At 37.8% G+C, this 22,562-nt stretch overlaps 1 protein-coding gene across 7 annotated transcripts in view; it reads right to left on the minus strand.

The window, feature by feature from the left end:
• The window catches only part of KAT6B (lysine acetyltransferase 6B), a 161,225-nt gene that overhangs the window by 136,155 nt on the left and 2,508 nt on the right, over positions 1 to 22,562 (minus strand). For 6 of the 7 annotated variants that reach the window (XM_072971267.1, XM_072971266.1, XM_072971264.1 and 3 more), the window contains exons 2-3: positions 14,667 to 14,736; positions 10,905 to 11,783 (exon numbers count right to left, since the gene is read on the minus strand). In XM_072971267.1, coding sequence (XP_072827368.1) covers positions 10,905 to 11,525 — 621 coding nt within the window. In that variant the 5' untranslated portion in view covers positions 11,526 to 11,783; positions 14,667 to 14,736. Of the gene's footprint in view, positions 1 to 10,904; positions 11,784 to 14,666; positions 14,737 to 21,879; positions 21,901 to 22,562 lie in introns of those variants that run through there. The other variant, XM_072971265.1, reaches the window with a different exon arrangement.

The raw sequence follows: 22,562 nt of genomic DNA on the forward strand, positions 1-22,562 counted from the left end.
TTCCCTACACAACAGCCATGTGACCCTGGGTAAGTCCTTTAACCTCCTGGGCCTCAGTCTCCTCCCTTGTAAGAAAGAAAAGAGGTACTACCTCACAGGCAAGTTACTACATTTAAAGCACTTTAAGTGGTGTCTGACTTACAGTACCAATATGTGAATGTCAGCTGTTATTACTCATTCCCAAAGAAGATAAACTTCAATCACTCAGAAAATGAGATCACCCCACTGGCCATTTGAGAAGGAATCACATAGCTGTGTGTCTTGGTATATTTCAACTGGTAATTTTAATTCCAATTTGAATATAGCTTATTATATTTTGTAACTTTTATAGTGCCTAGGACAGAGCTTTATATGTTACAAGAATTCAACAGGTATGTGTTGATTCCATCCAGATAACTGGGAGGCCAAGGAGGCGGTGAAGTGGTTGTACTCCAACCTGTGGGCCAGGGTTGAAAAACCAGCTACAACACTTTTTTTTTTTTCTCAACAGTCATAAAGGGATCCACAAGGATCTTTATTTTCAAGTGTGCCGAGGTGAACATCCCTCTTGTAAAAAAAAAAAAATATATATATATACATATATACACACATCCCTTGCATATAAAGACCCTCCGATGTAAATCTACCCTCAGAAGGGGAAGAGTGGCAAGAGGGGTGTGTTGCAGTGAGGCTGCCCTGAGCTAAGGAACCAGGCTGCTCACATACTTCAGGTGCTGGCAGTGGGGAGAGGAAATTACGAAAGAAAGAGACTGGGAGCCATCTTAGAGGTCAGAAGTCAGGAGCAGGGGAAAGATCTTCTTGCGTAAGGTCCCTTCTCTGGCCTGTTCCTTCATCTGTAAAATTTCATCAGTAATAGTACTTATCTCTCAGGTTTCATGTAAAATTACTTAGCATATATTAAATACTTCGTATTTTACCTGGTACACAGTAAGCACTAAGTGTTTAATATTAATATCCTCTTGCATGTTTTCTGTAGAGCCTTCAAATCTTAACACAAGCTGTTAATTATGCATACTTTACAAGGCCCAAATATGGGTTTTAACCATGTTCTTCTGCTTTTGTTGTGCATCATAGACAAAACTGGGAACTTAAATAGTCACAGGCATAAATCACAGATTTCAGGAGAGTCCAGGTACTTAGTGCAAGATACATGGTGATGTTTTACTATGTCAGATTTTAAAACGACCTAAAAAATGGTGGTCTTGATAATAACTATTTATTTCATTTTGCTCTGAAATTTTTAGAAGCTAGAAAAAACATATATAATTTGCCCCAATCAATGTTCTGCAAACTGCCTGCAGGCTTGTGTTCATACCCTACCAAGATTTATTGCTAACCAACATGTTATGCTAAATTGAAATCAAGATGTTACATAATTTTCCAATAAAGAGATGATTTTATGTAGGTTGGTATAAATGCTTTGTGAGGATGTAATTGTTGGCATCTTGTTATATTTCAGTAGCTGGTGGAAAATGAGATTAGTTGGAAGGGAGGTTTACAGGTCAGAGCTCATTGGATGAGAAGATCATCTTTTTTTATCAGTGCGAGGAAGCACATTTACAGGCTGATAACTAAACAGTTATTCTTTAACAACTGGAACAGTCAGTGTTTCCAAAGCATTTTAACTAACTGCAGTGACTGCAGAAGAGTCTACTAAAACACTGCGAAAGGAAAGGAAATGGAGAATTCTTGAGGTTAACCAACTTTTTGAATCTTGATTTGATTTTTTTTCTGAGTTTTTATTAAGAACTAAAGGAATAAAATATATATCCACCTGCAGGATATTTTTTTTTTCCCCAAGTTTACTGAGGTATAACATGGTGACCATGATACTGTTTTTTTCCCCCAAAACAAGTCAGTTTCTTTTTCAGCCTATTTAGAGTTCTCTAACGGAGGATTTAAATTTAAATAATAGACATAAAATGTCACCAAGAGACCTCTCTTATTAAGTTGTCTTACATATTTTCATGTACTTTGTGGGCATTTAAATGAAAGACCCTCCTCTACAACTTTAAGTGCACTTGTTAGAAAACATTTTGGATATCCAAACTCCTATTGTTAAAAACTCTGAAGCTATAACACTGCCAAATCCATCCTTCAGTTCTTTGACTTGGGAATAAAGAAACACTAGGTGAAAGTGAGGGGGAGCCCCTTGTTCCTGTCCTCATGGAAATGATTCAGGATGTACCATCAGACCTAGAACTGTCATCAGCTGTGATTCATTCCTTTCTAAGCAGACTCAGACCATGTTACTACATTATAGCCCCAAAACCTTCAAAGATTTGCAACCTCTAATGCAAAAACTGATTTAGGTGAGGATACTGAAACCACTGTATGGCAGGCAGAATAATGCCTCCCTAAATATTCACTTCCTGATGCCAAGGACCTGTGAAACAGTCACCTTAGTGGCAAAATAATCTTTATAGATTGATTAAATTAAGGGCTTTGAGATGAGGCGATTATCCTGGGTTATCTAAGCAGCCCCAATCTAACAACATGAATCCTGTAAAAGCTGCCCGGGCTGTGGTCAGAGAAAGATGTGACTACGGAAATATGGCTGGAGAGATGCGATGTTGCTGGCCTGGAAAGTGGAGGGAGGGGGCCATGAGCCAAGAAACGCAGGCAGCCTGTAGAAGCTGGAAAAGGGGAAGAAACGGATTCTCCCCTGGAGCCTCCAGAAAAGAACACAGCCTTGCAACACCTTGATCTTAACCCAATGAGACCCATGTTGGACTTCTAACCTACAGAACTGTAAGACAATCAATATGTATTGTTTTCGTCACTAAGTTTCTGTTAATTTGTTACAGAAAGTAATAGAAAACTAATACACATTGGAGGTTATATTCACATGGTCTCAAAGCATCACTGCACGAATTACTTATTAACTACAAAAGGGAAAAGGTACCTTTATAAAGACAGATCTGGCAGACACCACCTTCAACTAATCAAATAAGCACTACCAGTAACAAGACAACCTGAAAGGATGTATCTCCTGATGTGACAAAAAAGGAAATACACAACACAACCCATGCAGTACTCTTGCCAAAAATGCTTACCCGGAATCTGATCATGAGGATGTAATCAGACAAACTTTAACTGTGGGACATCCCACAAAGCAACTGGCCTAGATGCTTCAAAAATGTCACTGAGCAGTAAAAAAAGAGGGAAAACTTCTTTATTTAAGGAGATACAACAACCAAAGGCAATACAGGATCCTTAACAGGATCCTAGCTCAAAATCAAAAGTTATAAATGACATTTTGGGGCGATCTGAAGAAATACAGACTATTGGATAATACTCTTGTTTCACTGCCGAATTTCCTACACGAGATAATAGTATTGTGGTTACACAGGAGAATATTCCTTAATATTTAATTAAGTAGTATTATAATTTGTTATCATAATGCTTTCTATTGTTTTCAAATAGTTCAGCCAAACAATATGAATATATGTATGTATGTGTACAGACGTACGTACACACACACACACACACACACACGGGAGAGAGAGAATAACAGTGCTTATTGGACCACTCTTGCAACTCTTCTGCATTATTGCAATTTTATAAATTACAAAGCTGAGGGGGAAGCGTCTTCCTGGACCCCTCCACGGCCTCCCTCCCGCAGTCTCCTTACACCCTGCCAGTGCTCTATCTGGAACGGCTCATATTCTTCAAACTGCCCACACTCTTCCACAAGCAGATCATATGTTCTGCTGCCTGACTCACATCGCAAGGCTCCAAAACTAGGGTTGGGATTTGATATAAGGCCGCTACATGATATCAAAATAAAATTTGGAAAACAAGTTTATCAAACATCAAACAGGAATCATCACTTCATGTTCTTAACACTGGATTTTAGTTTAAGCGTTCTTTGCTTCTCTTACTATTGTTTTTCTTACCCCATATAACCTCTACTCTGTTTCTTGAACTTCATCATTCCCATTTATGATCTGAGACGGCCACAAGCACGGCCGTGGACAAAAATCAGGACTGGCCGCATCAGAAACTACTACAAGTGCAGCCTCTGGCTCCCAGCCCACGGGCCTTTCAGTCTCACAGGCAGCCCAGATCAAGGATCACCTTCTTCCTGTAGGCCTCATTGCTTTCCATATGGCAGCTTACTGACATCAAAGAAGATGGAAGAAATTATCTAAATTCACTAGGCTAGTCCCATACCCTTTCTTGAACTGTGGAAGAGTCACTGATATCTCAATTACCAATTCTGCAATACCTTTTTCTGCATGCTAAGATTTTGCAATGCTGAAAAAAAAAGGTGGGGGGAGGTGGTGTGCTGGACTAACAGATGGAAGATTAAGAACAAAAGACCTCCCTGACAGGGGGAACAAGAGCTGGAATGTTTGTATACCTACTATAATAGCACAGAGGAACAAAAATTGAACTTGTAAATAAAATTAAGTTGCTCTTCTGAAACTCCTGTCTAGCTACAGACAGGAAAGGGCCCAGCATGGTTTCTATGTATGCTTATGCTGTTTCTAATAGAAAGGACACAATCAAGCCAAAACAAACATCTGTCAACCAGTTAAGTTTGTTAATGAAACAAAATTGCAGCTGGTTTTATCAAAGATCAAAAGTGAAGCAAATTAGAGAAAGGATGTACGAACAAAGCTGGTTTCTAAAAAATAATGGCTAAAGAATTCTAAGCCCACTTGTCAAATTAACACAAATCCTTCCTGGATTTTGCTTAGACCACTGATTAGTATTTATTTTGTAGCTTTGTAGAAACCAGCCTCACAGCTTAACTCTAGTATCATTTGCTCTAGAACTCTGTCCATATAGTGCATTTTGTAGATTTTTCAAAATACGTTTCATGAAACAAAGCAGAAAGTTATACTCTGCGTTAGTATTCTGCTAATTAAAAGGTTCACTTATAAAAGGAAAAATAATAGTATACAGTCTGCAACTCCTGGAGGCTTCTCTGGGAAAGCATAAGCAGGGTAACAGTGCTTCACATCTCACGACCCGCACTGCCGTTCCTTCTTTTCTTACACGTCTCAACTCCCCATCACAACCTGCAGTCAGCGAGAGAAGGGCATCCACACGCGCAGACAAAACACACACTCTCAGGAGGGAGGGTACAGTTCAAGTGGTAGAGCACATGCTTAGCATGAACAAGGTCCTGGGTTCAATCCCCAGTACTGCCTCTAAAAATGAATAAAATAAATTACTCCCCCCTAAAAAAAAAATAAACTAAAATAAAAAACACAAAAAAACTATTCTCCTCACAGTCCTGCTAACTCAGTGTCTCAGATGACATGGCTGATTTATTGGCGAAGTTTAATTTACTGAGCTAACTGATGTTTATGTAGCTAGAAACATTAATAGATTGGAGAGATCAAATACCGAGAAGATGCGGATTCACATCTGAAAAGTTGGTGTAACCAGAGAAGAACAGTTTCATCAAATTTACTGTAGCTTCATATACAGGCCAAGGAAATTTAAGTTTATAAGCAAAGCAAAAAGTCATGAATTTCACAATCAAAATTTGCTGTTGCGGTGACAACACAGTCACATTTCCTTGTGTATCACTGTTACATTACCATATACAAAGATAAAATATACAAAAAGACTACAGACCTTCACTCTGAGAAACATTAAAATGTACTATTTATTAAATAAAGGGAAAGGATGAATGAAAAATCTTGGCTGTCTAAGATACGATCAGAATAAATCAGCAAGCAGCATTTATCTGTTAACTAACTTCAAAGCTAGAAAATATAGATTTGTCTTAGCACTGAAAGTGTAAAAAATGTAGCCGTTAAAATCCAAATAGGTATAAGGAATACCACAGTGAATTCCTGAAAGCTACTGAAAATATCCAAAATTAGTCTGGAAACTACACCCTTAACATCCTTAATGTTTGGAAGATAATACCACTAGGAAATCAGAAAATAGACGGACCTACGTATCATTTGTGCCAGGATCAGGAAAAGGCAGCTATCGCATCAAACACATCTAAGATCCAAAGGGTTAAAAAGAATGTTTAAGACTCATTTTAAGAGTCCAAAATCCTCTGACATAATGTTTCTACTTTACCTGAAACCTATTTCATTCGAAGTCTAGACAAGTCCCATCTCAATAAAAGCTCTCAAGTGGAACATGCTGTCACTCGACAGAGTGAGAGAAAGATGCACTTCCTCTTCATTTCATCCTTCCCTTGACTCAACTAACTGGTCTGAGACAATCTACGTTCTCTCAGCAATGCCTCAACAACTGGTACCGTCTGCTCACAAAGGGAGTCCTCAGATGCTCTGCTAGTTCTGAAGCCTAGTCATAGGAACAACAGAACTACAATCCTTTTCCTTCCCTGACCCTGGAACAGCAAGCATCGGATTCACCCAGTCCGTCACATTCTATAACGGGGTTCTGCCCGACTTTATAGTCATTCTAAAACTGGCTTTCACCCATACCAATTCCAAAATTCAGGTTACATGGAAGAGTATATTTTGTGGTATCGAGGGCTTCATCCAACTTTCAGCTCAATGCACAAAGCAGAGCACTGAGCAATGTGACATCTGCAGTACAAAGGACACCAACTCGAAGGAGAACTGAGGAGGACAACAGGGAGGAGGACACAAGGACTCTATAACTAGCAGGCAAAAAATACACACATTTCTATCAAAAGATCCACTGTCGTCTGAGACTACGAACAGTTCCCCAAGGGCTGAGAGACTTCTGGAAGACTGCCACATCAAAGAACAATATGGACTAGTGTAAATGGTCCTTCACAAAGTACAAGTGACTGGAAAAGTCCCACAGGGAGATGAGGAGGGTCTCTCCAGGGCAAGGGGAAAACTGAAAAGAAGAAAATCTAAAAATAAAAGTTTTTAAATTTATGGCATTGACATAACACAAGAACCTGATGTAAGATGTATATTAATCTTCCATTTATGGAAATATTTCATACTAAGAACCCTGCCAAAAACCCTAATAAAATATCTCCCTAAAAGGGGGTGGAGGACAAACAGAATAAATAACTGAACAAGCCAAGACCATGAAAAGTGACTTTTAACATAGTTTTGTCTCTCAGCCCCATTTCTGATCATCTGTGCTCTTTTTTAAACTCATCTTTATTTTGTTTTCTTATTGATAGGATCACTGCTGTGGTAATTATGTTTGAAAGTTTTTGTAAGTTATTTTGTTTCTTCAAGAAAAAAAAATCAAAAGCCCTACCTGATACTAGAAGCATCACTAACGACAGCTGCCTAGAATGAGAATTCCCTTATTATATGCTGCACTAGAAACATATCAAGATTTGACAACAGATTTTAGGAAGATATTCCCAATGAAGTGAAATACCAAAAAATCTGTTTAAAACTGAACCAAACTGATTTTACAAAAATACTAATGCCCAGATGTTCAAATGGAATCTTAATGCTACAAAATCTGTAGCGATAAAAGAAGTCTCTCTTAGAATATTTGACTTTCCAAAGTCCTCATAATCTGACCTAATTGAGCTTTACCACTTTTAATGAGAAACACTAATACTATCCTTTAGGAGTTCCCTAGCCAAGTCAAAGATAAAGTTTTATCTTCAATGGTTTAATTCATTTCCATACCACCTCACCAAAGAGAGCTTTCTTAAATAAATACAAAGAACTTATGCTAAGGAGCCAGTATGGTAATATCCAATTTGAATTCTAGACTATCAGAAGATGTGCAATTACATTTCAGAAAGGACGGAGCCCTTCTATTTTAACTTGCATTGTATTCCCCTCCTGGCAGTCATGCATAGGAATGATGATGATGTTAAATCTAATTAGACACAGATTTACTACTTTCCCTACTGCTTTCCCATATTGCTAATATTATAAGTAGTATCTGCTTTAACAACTGTAATAAGCTTACTGCAACTACCAAACTTGAAATGCCAGAAATCTACTTATTGGGGGGAAACTGCTCCTAAGCATCTGAGGAACTGGAAAAGATACTTTAACTGTTAATGAAAAGTCACCACTGTTGGCCAGTATACAGCCCAGCGGTATGGAGGTCTGGAATCAGACTGTCTCATTAAGAGTCTTGGCTTCACCGCTCACCAGCTCTGTAAGTGACCTTGGATAAAATGCTTAGTCTTTGAGCCTCAGTTTTTCATCTGTGAAAGCCCTCACAGTTATTGTGATAAGGAGACAATAAATGTAGTAAAGCACTTGGAATAGGGCCAGCATTTAACACTTAAGAAATGTTAGTATTTTTACTATTTTGTTTTCTTTTTTACAGTTACATGAAACTGCTCAACAAAAGTACCTAGAATAACAGCTTCTTTGAAAGACATTAGTTGACTGAACTGCAACTGAATGACTTCATCTCTGTAGAGTGGCCATTTATATCATAAATGTCCTCCCACAATGCAAATTCCACAGACTTCTAGCACATCAAGAACAGGGATCATCTGCCTTTCAAATACATTAGAACAAGTCCTATATACATGAAGCTATAGTCAGCCAATTTACATGAAGATCCAAGTTCATGGGCTGAAGCAAGGACTTTTGATCAAAAGCTAGCAATTAGTGTATATACATGGTTTTAGTAGAAAAAACTCAAAATATTTTCCACAATACAAAAATATTCACATTGGCTATTTGACACTTTAGATTCCTTTAAAAAAGTTTTTTAAAACTATAGACCCTGACCCTAGAAAAACATGTGGATACAAACACCTGTTCTATTTCAGTGTAGCCCACCTACCCTAAACTCATCATGAACCCAGAATTTCTATTTTATTGACTTAGAAAATGTATATGGCTTTAAACTACTTACTCCTTGTAATTTCAAAGGGCAATATAACATTCTGATGTAGTTTTTATTACATTTTTCAAGGAGAAGTACTATTGTAAGATACAATACAAACAATATAATACATTGTGGCCAAACTGACTTAATCTGATTTTTTTAATCTTTTTTAAGACTTAGATTATGATCACTTAACAAAACTGATCCCCAAATTTCAAATGAAAATTCTAGGACACATTTTTCTCAGCTTTCCTTGTTATAAGATGATGATGCTAACTGGACAATTTAAAGATCATCATAAAAAGATCAGTAGCAAGTGCCCATTAAGCAATAAATTACTCTTTCCAAATCTAAACACTTTCAGACATGAGTTCTCCTTCAGGCTAAAAATACTTCTATACAGATGCTGTATGAAGAAAATATGATACGGGTGGCAAGACATAATGGGCAAGGTTAAAGGGAAGGACAGAAAAGGGACTGTGGAATATCTGTAGTGATTCCTCTGTCACAAGTTAAGATAGCCCCCTGGATCACAAAATTATTGAAACATGCTATTAAATTGCCTAAAGCTGACTGAATTAGTCCGTGTACCTGATAATTATAAAACCTTGATATATCTTAGAGTAATGTATATACTTTAAAAACAAAGATATTCAAATCCACCAAGAAATGGCTCTATATACCCTTAAAGCATGATACAAGTTTTCTTCATGATATAAGCTTTTATAAAAATATTTAATGAGAAACAGAAGTGCTTAATGTGGCTGTGTTAGACACAGGAATTAGGATTTAAGTCACTTGCTGTATTTTCTTGAAACAAATGTCATTAAAAAGAAAATTTCCTAGGTTTACTTAGTTTTTTCTTTATGCCCACATTCTCTTACAAACCACTGGGGGTTGGTTACATAAACACAAACACCACCGAAGGATAAAATAAATGTTGAGAAAAACTAATAAAATAAACATACGGTTAAGAAATAAATGCTAGAGTTTAGATCAGGCCACAGAAAGGCAAATCACCTGGTCTGACCCAGTGTGCAGAGCCGGGCCTCCAGCAGCTTAATGCCCTGAGGGGAGCAGGGTCTGCCTCAGGGCCTAGCCGTAACCAAAGAGAAAAAACAAGGCACCAGGAGCACAGTTTTTCCTAACGTGGTGTTTCCATCACTTCTGAAAATGTAGTTAACACATCCAACAACCACCGCTTCTACCTACAGTGGTTAATGGTTTACAAGACGTAAAGATAACTGGTATCAGGGCATCCACTCACCTAGAAGATACACAACAGGCCCCCAAACAGGAGGGCCTAAATCACTATGAACAATTTGCTGTTGTTCTACTTTGGTTTTAGTCTGGGTGGTAATTTCAATAACTTTGAAATGAAACAAAGGAAAATTCTACTTAACCAAAGACTTAAAATTGTAGCAATAAACTTAAGGAGAACTCTGCCATTTATGTATGAACACTTTAGAAATAACAGAGAAACCAGAGTGTAAGAAAAGATACGTGATGAGACAAAATAAACATTCATTTTCACTCACTGAGAAGTGAACAATAACAAATGACTTTAAAGTGAAGCAGGCAGGGTTTGGGTCACATATTAAAACAGTAAGCACAGACTAGCAGTATTAAAATAATTAGTCAACAGATTCTTCTTCTCTGACATAATAAAGAGAAAAATATATCAATTATACCTCATAAAGCTAAAAACATATATAAACAATAATTTTAAAAAGAGAAAAATATACAATGATCTCTCTTGGATTTTTTTGAAATGTATGTGATCCTGCCTTGAGGAAGGATTAAAGTTATCTATCCTAGTCCCTTCAGGCACTCACCAATTAGTTTAAAAAACAAATCACTATCAGCTATACTTCAATTAAAATTAAATAAATAAAAATACATTTTAAAAACCCACAGCCATCACATTAAATTCATAGTCAACCAATGAGAAAGCCCTCTGTACACTGTAAAACAATACAGAACAATTTATATTGTAAAACAACATACACCTTTTAAATTATAAAAGCCTGCTCTGAGATAAAACATTTGAGTTTATCAAACTTTACTCAGAACTTAAGTTCACATAAAATTTAACTGAAACTGTGCAAGTCAAATGGGCAATATTTATAATGTACTGACATTCTCCCTTCACTTACCTGGTCTTTCTCGTGGGGTAGAAGGCTGACAGGTGGAAGCGAGGATGGGAAAGCACTGGGGTACTTGGGAGCCCCTTTGCCATCTGAGCCTCCATAGTTGACCCTGTACTGCGGTCCGTCCTTCAGTAACCTCCCATTGTTCACTGCGCGTTTGGCCCCCAGCCGCAGCCGCTGCTGAAAGGCTGGGTTGGTGGTGGTGCCTGTGAGATCGCTTTGACTTCTGAGATACTTCTCTATGTTCTTCAGGGAGGAGCCATTTGGCTCCTCCAGTCCTTCAATTGCTCTCCTTAAAAGTTTATTCCAATCCACGTTGCGAAGATCATTACATGATCCTCTAGACCCCTTGGTTGACTTCGGAAAAGTGCCTGGTTTAACTGAAGAAAAGCGCCCAGGGTTGTCTGGGTCCTTATAGGAGGCAAGGCCTTTGTTGGTGACTTTGAGAACGGAGCCATCCTGAACACTGAGCTCCAGCTGTTCAGAGACTGTCTTCTTATCCAACCCATGGGAAGTGCTGACTGCATGGCAGATTCTCTCTTCAGAGGGCCTTTGCTTTTGCTTTTTTATTTTCTGTATAGCTTCAAGAATCCACTCTGTATAAAGTGGGTTTGCAAGTTTTACCATGGTTGACAAATGACTTCTTCAATACAAAAGTTACCCATAGAGGTTCTCCTTGTATTTAACAGAACTTGCACATTTAAAAGTCATTTACAATTCAACAAATGGGCAGGGTGTTCCAGACCATGTTAAGAGACATCTAGCAAACATCCATCCTTTAGAGATTAAAAAGAGGACAAAGAGGCAATGTTGATAGTTGTCTTATTTGACCAACAGGACAGACTGCATTCGGATGATGAACATCTTAAACTAGGAAATCAAGACCTTAAAGGATAAAAAGGGGGAAAAGATTCAATAATGGAACTCCCAAAAATAAATTAAAAGACTCTTTTGTAATACTTTTTCAGATGCAAAATGACCACAGAAGTAATGACAGGCAGGTATTATGTAACAAAGCCACAGGGACTATATTTTCCAACCAGAAATTGGGTCACAGTCTGAGAAGGAACTTTTTTTAGGATTTTTCACTTATTATTTATATGAGTCACTTATGGGACATTTAAGAGATCACATCTAAGTTATATATTTAATGAATAACCTTTACTGAAATTAATAAAATTACATGAAAGCGGTTCAAGACATACATCTTCCATAAACATAAAATCAAAATATCAAAGAATAAGTTTATGAAGCAAAAAAATCTGATGGAAACACATTAAGCTTACTTCAAGAAATCTTAAACTTAAAAAAAAAAAGAGCAATAATCCTGATTCTTCCATTTCAGCTAGACATTCTATTTCCCAAGTTTCATATGGAATAAAATCTCCCACCTAGCCACTTCTATGGAATCACATTCTCCCATCCCTTTGAAGAGGGTCTGTGACACTCTCTAACCCACAGGTTAGAAAATGGAAACTAATGCAGTAACATAACCCCTCACCTTCTTAATAAAGTAGTGCTCTAGATATGTTAATATCCACTTAGTTCATGAAACTGCTCAGTACAAGCAAGGTTCGTACACATCTGATACCAGGTAGGCAGTGGTCTTGCTCTCTGGGAACCTCCTGGTGTACACAAAAACCCCCTGGGTCTCCAATCTGGTATTCAGTACACCTGCAAAGAGCACCATGAGAAGGTCCCTTGGCCTGGGAGTTGGGTCAGACCTCGGCTCTAATCTTGCTCTTCACTGACAACATCCACATCTTAACTCTTTTTCATAAAGTTTACAGAGTGTGCTCACATATAACTTTTGACATAATCTGCAGGACGACTCCAGGAGTAAACTGAGGCTCAGGGGAAAATGGAAATCATTCAAGGTCACAGTCAGTAGCAGACTTGAGGCTCAGACACCATTATTCTAAAATCTGTCAGCGCTGTCGTCCCCAGAGCCACAATTGCCTGCTCTAGCCAGTTCTGCCTTTGCAATCAGATTAATGGTACAAATGCCAGTTCTACCAATGCCCAGAGGAGAAACCCTGGGTAAGTGACTTAAGTTTCAGTCACTTCACCTGCAGGGCAATAATAATAAATGCCGCACAGGACTGTTAAGAGAATTTAGCAAACACAGTATCTAATATTCAATATATAGTCGCCATCAACACTTCCATCCAATACAATGTCTACACACTCTGAAAAATCCCATGAAATATAAAATTTAAGTTAGCTCTGGTTGTTTATTCACACTTAATGTGCCTGAAAGAGGAAAATATCTTTCCTCAAAACTTTAGCCAGATACACTGAAGAATTTAATATCTGCTCTCAAAGATTCTGTTGCTGAAAAACAACTGGCCATTGAACTATACTTTTTCAGCCAGCTAGAAAGAGGCAGTTTAAAAAGGACTGTCCTTTTTGAAGTAAACCGTAGGTTCACTCCATTTTCTTCCCTTCAGATTTAGAAATTGGGGGCCGAAGGGACTTAGAGGTCATCCAGTCCAACCTGCAGTTAAAGAGTAAAAGATCCCTTGTTCAATATCCCCAACACATGGGCCAGAAAGTCTCAAAATACTTCCAGCGGTGGAGAATTTGTCACTTCTTCAGGCAGCTCATCCACTGTTGGACAGCTCTAACCGTAATATATTTCTTGTTCACAGGAGCCAAAAGCTGCCTTCCTACAACTTCTACCCACCAGTTCTAGTTCCCCTGCAATAATCAAGAAATTCTTACTAATTCTTTAATATGCCAGGCCTTCAAATATTTGTAAACAAGTATCTTTTGGAAACCACTACAATGAAACCCCATTCTACCTCCAGCCCCACCTTAGACCACTCATGTCCTAGTTCCTTAACATTCCCACATATCACATGGTTTCCACACACCTCCTTCTCTTGGTTGTTTATTAGTTTGGCTAATGTCCATCTTAAAATCTGGCAGTCTAGGCATTATCTAATTACAAACGCAACCCAAGGTTACATGAACTTTCTTAACAGCCCTGCCATACGACTGGCTCATGCCAAGCATGCAGTCCAACTAAAAATCCCAGATATTCTTTCAAAAATGCTGTCTAGCTGAGTCCTTCCATTCCTTTCCTTGTGCAAATTTAAATGCTGGGATTTTAAATTTATTATAGTTCAAGTTCATCTTGGTAGTTTGAGTCTATCCTCCAACTTGCTAAAAATTGTTTTGAATCTTGATTCTGTCATCTATGTCACCTGCAAATTTAATAAGCACTCCCCTTTGTGTTATATAAATCATCGACAAAAATGTTAGACTTGGAACACAGTGTGTTTAGGAATGAAATCATTGGCTTTCATAGTGCAACCACTTTCACCAACAGAACACAGGAATCATTCTGCTTTAGTAAGTTTAGAACAGGAAGCTGATCTTTCCAAACTAAAATGGTTCAGGGCAAAATTTCATTAGAAGACATTTCACCATGTCCAAGTAATTATTTCATCTTTCATCATTTATTCAGAATGAATCAACTAATATAATTTGATTGCACAAAATACAACTGCAGGAAGCAGGACAAGAGGTGACAGAAAAGTATCCAATATTGCGAAGTTGCTTTCAGGCATCTTGGTTACACAAGCAAATGAACACACGTTAAAACAAAACGCATTTTGTAACTAATAAATACTCAAAATACATGACAAGCTATTACCACAACGCTTACCCACAATCAAAAGAACTGTTCATATCCATTAGCAACACATTTCAATAAGACTGACATTTTAAATCTTAAAAATATAATAAAACAAGGAAAAATACCAGAATTGGAACGCCAAGTGTTTTAACAGTCCATGACGAAAAAGAAGATTGTCCAGATCTTCAGGCAAACCTGCCAAAAGAAAAAAAAGTAAATGTTAATTTGGGCATAAAGACATCCCTTAAATTCAGTAACCATCTACAGATCTCTACAACTATTCAATCCAAACAGCTGCAATGAGTTTACTGGTACACTGCATTTGGTGATATATTAGCTCTTTCATACCAGTAAAGGGTATTTAAGAACATGGAATTCAGGACAGGAAATGAAGCCCCAGAGCAAGTGCCTAAAGAAGTAAATTTCACTCTTTTAAGGACAGACCTCTTCTTCAATTTTTAAAAATTAGATCTGTGAAAGAGTCCAAAGGAGAATCCCAACATCAAAAAAAAAAAAACAAAAAACCTATTACTCAAATAGCCAGGCAGAAATAGTATTTTGGCCAGGGCAGGAAAGAGCCAAACGTCGTTTAAAGGTCAATATTAACTTTCCCAGGCAACAGTCACTATGTGTCCCAAAGGTCACCAGGCATCTAGGTACTGACTGAACTATCAAGATATGGCCAATAACCACATCTAAAAGAAGGATGTACCAGTTTCCACAATGGTGAATATGTGTTGGCACAAGTCACATTTCAGGGCAGTAGTGATCATTTTTACTCCAAAGGCAAGAAAAAAAAATCAATGTAAAACATCACTGTGAATAACTGCACTTTGATATTACACAAAACGACCGAGCAACCTTGGAGCCTCCTTCTCCCCTCCCCCAGCCACAGACACACACCCCACTCCTCAATTTAATCTCAAAATTAGCTCTCATCTGACACCAACCAACAGAGTTAATTAGGCAGAAGCAGATGTAACTCAGGAGCTCTTTGCTACAAACCAAATCAATGCTACACATACACACACACACACACACACACACACACACACCCCTAGGAGAGGAACAAAATCAGAAGTCTCTTATCTGCAGCCAATTCACAACTAAACACATGTATATTATCCACTTTGTATATTATCCACTGCAAATGTTTTAATCTTAGGCTGGTTTGTTTCTGGCATCCCACTGGTCCCCCTGTAAATTGGCATACTAAAAGAATAGATTGAAAATCAATTTAACTTTAGCCTAAGCAGTATCTAACTAGAAAGACAAATCTACAGGAAAAAAACTGCATTAATTCATTCAAAAGTCAAGTAATAAATGCTTTTCTTCCCCCTGATTCAGAATTACCCACACCACTTCTCTTTTTCAGAGCACTAGGTTTTGTTTCATATGTAGATAGGATATTCTATCACAAGTACAACCCTAAAAATCATTATTCTCTTTTCGTTTTTTTCCATAAAAACTTGAAAGTTAGACTAAAAGGCTATCGAAATAAGAATGAATCATTCCAAATTAATTCTGAGGACTCGGATACTACATCAAAATTAAATTATTCTATTTTCTAAGGTTTTCAATCATTTTATTTTTAACTACAAAATAACATCAGTAAATTATATGGTTGTATCATACAGTCTTATAATAAAACACTATTTACATCATTCATTACAAACTATTCTAAACAGATCTAGAGAAATGCTTAGTCCAACACTGAGCTTTTGGCTTCATTAGTATTATATAAATATCAACACTATTCAGAAATACTCATGTCAGCATAGGAAAAGTCAAAATATCCTGGATCATAAATATTATGTGAAGCCTCCTCCAAGCTTTTACTAAAGCTGTGTGTTGTTTCAAAATCAATGTCATAACACTTGAGTCATGAGATTATGGATGAGCCAAAAACAGTGGTAGAAAAAAATAAAGATTAATAATAGCGTTTACTCTTTTGTCATCCTGAGTTTCATTTGCTAAGTTATTTTTAGCTCTCTCACTTTTACAGGCTCCTGGATTTTTTCATAGCCTATTATGTAATTGAGTGAGGATCCACAAATCTTAACAATATTTTCTGAAACAGAACATACACCGCTTACTGGAAGGGACCTGAACAACTTCTCTTCCGTAACCACCCAGCACAGACTATTGGCACATCTGCTCAAAACAGCATCCTCGGTGAACAAGTATCTGCTGTCTGACAACATCAGACATCATCCATATGGTGATACTTGTTAACTTTCAAGTCCTGTGTGCACCTATTTCCCCTAAAATTAATCCTCGAGGCCCAAAACATGTGAATTGGGAGGTGAGGTTATAAATGCTAATCAAAGACAACCAACAGCTATCTCGTGAGATCTGTTTCTGTGCGTGAAGCCCTATGGGAGATGCTATGGGGATGAAGAACAATTAAGCAGTGTTTGGTGGTTCCTCAAAAAGTTAAACATAGAATTACTGTATGACTCTATAATTCCACTTCTAGTTATATAACCCAGAGAACTGAAAAACAGGTACTCAAATAAGTACACGTACGCACATGTTCAGGACAGCACTATGCACAATAGCCAAAAATGGGAACAGGTCATCAACAGAGGAATGGATTAACAAAATGTGGTCTACCCATACACTGGAATATTATCTAGTCATACACAAAAATGAAGTAGTGATACATGCTACAACACGGATGAATCTCAAAAAAGATGCTACGAAAGAAGCCAGACCAAAGGTTACATGTTGCTGTACACCAGAAATTAACACAACATTGTAAACTGACTGTCCTTCAATTAAAATAAAAAGTCACATGTCATATAATCCCATTTATATAAAACATCCAGAACAGATAGAGCCATCAACAGAACACAGATAGGGAGGGGGGCCTGGGCAGGGAGAGGGAGATGGTGAAGAGAAACTGCTTAGTAGGTAAGGGATTTTATTTTGGAATGATGAAAATGTTTTGTGGTCACGCAACACTGTGAATGTACTAAACGTCACTGAATTGTTCAGTTTAAAATGGTTAGTTTTATGTTAAGTGAATTTTACTTCAAATAATTATTTTTATTATTTATTATTTTACTTTGTGGGGGGAGGTAGTTATTTTTATTTATTTACTTAATGGAGGCACTGGGGATTGAACCCAGGACCTCGTGCATGCTAGGCCTGCACTCTACCACTAAGCTATACCCTCCTCTCCCCAAATTACTTTTTAAAAAAAGAAATAAAGCAGTAAACCATAGTAACAGCAATCAGGTAGATCACCAGTAAACCTTAAAACAACTCTGTAAGGTAGCGCTGTTGCCCCCATTTTGTGAAAGGAAAACTGAGACCTGACTTTGTCAAGACCTCAGACCACTAAGTCATGAGAGATTTCATTTCAGATGCTAAAACCTAAACTCTTTCCTGTCTCTTCTCTGGCTTTCAAACTACACTCCTTGGATGTCTTGTGAGAAAGTGCCTCAGGTATCAGCACCGCCTGCAGGTACCCCTTGTGGGTTAAACACTAGGGCCATCATAATCCCTTGCACCAAACAAAACATCTCTACCTTAACTGTCCTATTTATAGAGGCTATTCCACAAGATTCACTTCAAAGAAAGGGTTCCTCTGATTACAGAGGGGGAAAAGTCTGGAAACAGTGACTATGCCTTGCTGAATGTGGATGCATAGAACACCCCCTGGATGGATGTCTTAAACTGGACCTTGAAAGACAGAGCAGAACTTGGACAACAGCCTGGTCTCTCCACCCAAATTCAAATCCTTCATAGCCCAATGCAAACCGACACCTTCTCAGAAGCCCTTACATCACTCTAACAGGAAGCTTTTAGCTTTCTTACCACTTTGGCATTAATTTTCTACTTTGTATTTTGCTTACATGTGAAGTGACCTCATCATGTCCCCTACTAGAGTGAAAAATTCTTGAGAACTGGATTCATGTTTGATTCATCTTTGTATGCCCCAAGACTTCCCAGGAACACAGCTTGAGCACAAGAAGGGCTCAATGCCTACTTGTTAAATGAATGCATCAGTGAATGAAGGAAACTGAGGAGAAGGCACAGAGCTAAGACTGGGCTGTTAGACAAAAGGGACACCAAGTCCATGGGCGTGCCTGGAGCAGGATGTGTTGAAGAAGAATAAGAAATAAGGTTGGCTGTGACAAAAGCCAGGCTGAGGCATATGAACATGACAGATGAAACAATAGAAAGCCACCGCAGGACTAGTGACACAAAAAGGGATAGTGGAGTGTAAGCATGCACGCGCGTGCACGCACACACACACACACACAAACTGTTGAGTGTCTGAATAACCCTGGCAATAGCATCCATCTGATATAGGTTGGAGGGAAGGATGACTGAAGCAACAAACAAAAGCAACCAGTAATTCATCCATCCAAACATCGATCTTGTTCAACTTATATTTATGAGCCTAACTCAGCAGCAAGCCCAGAGTAGGCACTCAATAAATGTTAGCTGAACTGAATATTTAATTCCCCATCTTCTCAGAATAATACTAAGTTCTTTCTCACTACTCATTAACATAGAGAGTTTTCAATTCACAAGCTAATAATGTTTTCCAAGGATTTCTAAGAGGCTAAATCACCATGAAAATTATCATTTCAACTAATACATATTTATATTAATTGGAAGTTTAATTTTTCATGTCATGCTCTCCTAGTTGACAATATCCTTGTTATGTCATTAAACTATAATTGTGTAAATCTGCTTCAACAAACAATAACTGAACCATCAATAAACTATTATGGCTTCAATAATCCCTAGCAAAGATTAGTTTCAACATCATCATCATAAATTAGTACAGACATATCCCAAATCTCCTGGTGAAGCCCATGAATTACATTTGCACAGTCATCCCTGCATTTAAGTGCTCAATACTTTCGGTCTCTAAACTTTAATCACACTGTTAGGAACCTTACAGGAAATTTGATCCCTTGTAAAACAGGATTTTAGAGACAAGACAAAAAGTCATTTGAAGTCATCAGGCCTTTGGAGCCAGGGCACACTGATTAGTAATGATGATATTATAACTAAGCATTTTTACTTAAGAAATAATCAACTATATTTAGAGTGTCTTTTTTTGGCATTTAAAAATGTCTATTCAACCCTAGATTTCTTCCTAATTTCAAATTAGCTTTAGCTGGGTTTTAATGACAAAGATGTGACATATTAATTTTTAAAATGACACCTGAATTTTTAAAAGATTATTCTGATCACTTCAGAATTCTGCATTAACTTTATCACAAATGTCTCCAAACAGGATATCCAGTAGAGCCTTAAAACAAATCAGGGTTGCCCTCTGAGAATCTCAAGAAAATTACAGATCTATTTTTAAAAATGAACACATGTACCTACAAATATTTGCTTACAGAACCTCTACTGCCCATCCAAAGACATCTTAAGGTCCACTTGCTACTCTAACTTTACTTACTTTAACATATACAGAGAGGTCAATAGTTTCATCCAGTTTCACAATAATTTTCTCTATGTGTGCTTTAAGTAGGACACGTTACATTAGAAGTAAGAAAGTTATTCTCATTGGGTTTGGATCTTATCAAATAGGCTCTTGAAATCTTATTCAACAAGGAGATGTGCTATGATGAGATGGATCTAGAGAGTTCAGGGGTCAAGTCCCCACTCTGCCAGCTACCTGAGCTGTGGGATATTGAACATGTTACTGAATCAAGTTAAGTCTCAGTTTTCTTGTCTGTAAAGATGAGAATACATCCCTGTTTTGCAGAATTGTAGAGGAATAAAAGAGATAACAAATATGAAAGAACCAAGGATGGGGGCAGACACAGAGCAGGAACACAATAAAATGCTAGCTCATAAAAGGAAAAAGAGCAGTACAGTCAGCTGGAGAGCTGTAAAATCTAATCTGGCTGAACTTCTGTCTATATGACCATTTTCTCCTAAGAGACAGGGAAGTCAGCACCTGGCTCTTAGTTATAGTTGCAGACAAGTAAAAATGCAAGACAGAGAACAGAAGAAAGTGAAGAAAAGCAAAAATAGATTTGTAATGGTGAGGATGGTGTCAAGAAGAGTGTATTTTACTCATAATCATACATCTTTTAAGGTTAGTAAAGCTTTTAGAAGGTAATACTGCATAGGAGAATATCTACTTAACCTAAGAGTAGGAAAAAGTCTGAAGACACAAAAAGCACTACCCATAAAGAAAAGGCCAATAAATTTGACTCCATTAAAAGTAAGAACTTCTGGGTCATTAAAAGACATCATAAAGAGAGTGAAAAGGCAAGCCAGAGAATGGAAGAAGCCATGTGCAACATACACCCAGGACAAACAATTTGTATCCAGAAGAAATAAAGAACTTCTAAATAGCAATAAAAGACACAAGGCTCAATTAAAAAAAAAAGAGGAGGGGGGTGCCAGACTTGAACAGGAACTTTACAAATGAGGAAATCCAAATAGCCAATAAATACACGAAAAGCTGTTCAATCTGATTACTAATCAGGTAAATACAAGGTTTACCAGTTTGGCTAATTTGAATAACTAACAAGACTGAGTCAAGTTGGTGAGGACAAGAAGCCCCGGGAACTCTCATATATCACTGGAGGGAGTGTAACCTGGTACACTGCTTTGGAAAACAGTCCAACTGGTACCTGGTAAAGTTGAAGACAAGAACCCCGTGACTAGGGCAACCTTACAACTCATCATCCAAATCCAGACACTTCTGAGAAATAAAGGTGTTATATTACTAATTACACAGGGACAACAGGCAAAAGCCGGCATAAACAGTCACCCTGCCTATGACCCAGCAATTCCATTCCCAGGAGTACAGCTTAGAGAGACCTGTGCACATGTGCACCAGATGACAGGGACAGGAACAGTCACAGCAGCTTAGTTCACAGTTTCCACAAACCAGAAACAACTCAAATATCCAGCAACAGTGAAACCAATGATACAAAAATTGTACAAGATTGCGGGCATCCTATGAAAAGGTGCTTAAAGGTGCTCTGGAAATACAAACTAAAGCATCACAGAGAAGAAATATCCCTTCCCCACGCTTTTCCATCTATGCATCATTTACCACTTTACAAGCAAAGACTCATCACTATAGCTCACACATCCCTGCTTTCATAAAACAATTCCTTTTCTCTCACTTTATAAAAGCACAGGCATCTGTATACAAGAAAACTGAAAGTACTGGGTAGAGAACTATCTAAGAGACTGAAAAGTCACCAGCTGAGAATACTGGCAATTAATAAAGTCAGGTCAGTTGGTTAAGTTGTCTTCTAACCAGTATTCGAAAGTCCATGAAAGTTTCTGAAGGACTTTACCGAACTTCCTCAACTTCCAGTAGTCACTTTATTCTACCTTTCACTCACGTCATGCCTTCCATCAGACAGTTTCCACCTTATCTTCACAAGCAGCACGAGAGATAAACATCTGGTATAACAGCAATGACCGGACATCCACTCTACTCAAAGGCCTGAGTTTGGCTGGTAGGCAGAACTTCAACTGACCATGTCAGCACCACCAGCCAGTCACCAGTCATCCCCCTAAGTTCCTCCTTCCTCTGCCTCTATCTTTTCCTTCTTTCTTTCTTTTTTTAAACCATCATTTCACCTTCCTTCACATCACTTCAACCCAAAGTAGAAGTTCTCAGGTAAGAGTCTTATCCTTTATTGAAACTTGCAATATTATCCTTTCCTTCTTAAAAACATGGAAAAAATTGCCCCAATTAATTTTGATAAATCTGTGTAGAATTTATGAATAAGAAAAGAATGGGGTGTTTTATTTCAGGGCTATCCCAGAAAATCTAGAGTACACAAGACAGTACTTTACTCAAAGTCATACAAAACAAAAAGATGCCTTTCTTGGAGCACCACAAAACTAACACTATCCCAGCATAACTAATTCCCACTTGCTATTCCCACCTCCTGTCCATATATGGATTCTTCATATACTTTTTACCTTGAATTTCCTGATATCTCCACCCCAGACTCAGTTCACTGGTTCTCTTTTCCTCTTTCCCACATTTGTAATCTAGCCCCTCC

Source organism: Vicugna pacos, chromosome 11 (assembly GCF_048564905.1).
Source record: "Vicugna pacos chromosome 11, VicPac4, whole genome shotgun sequence".
NCBI classification, from domain to species: domain Eukaryota; kingdom Metazoa; phylum Chordata; class Mammalia; order Artiodactyla; family Camelidae; genus Vicugna; species Vicugna pacos.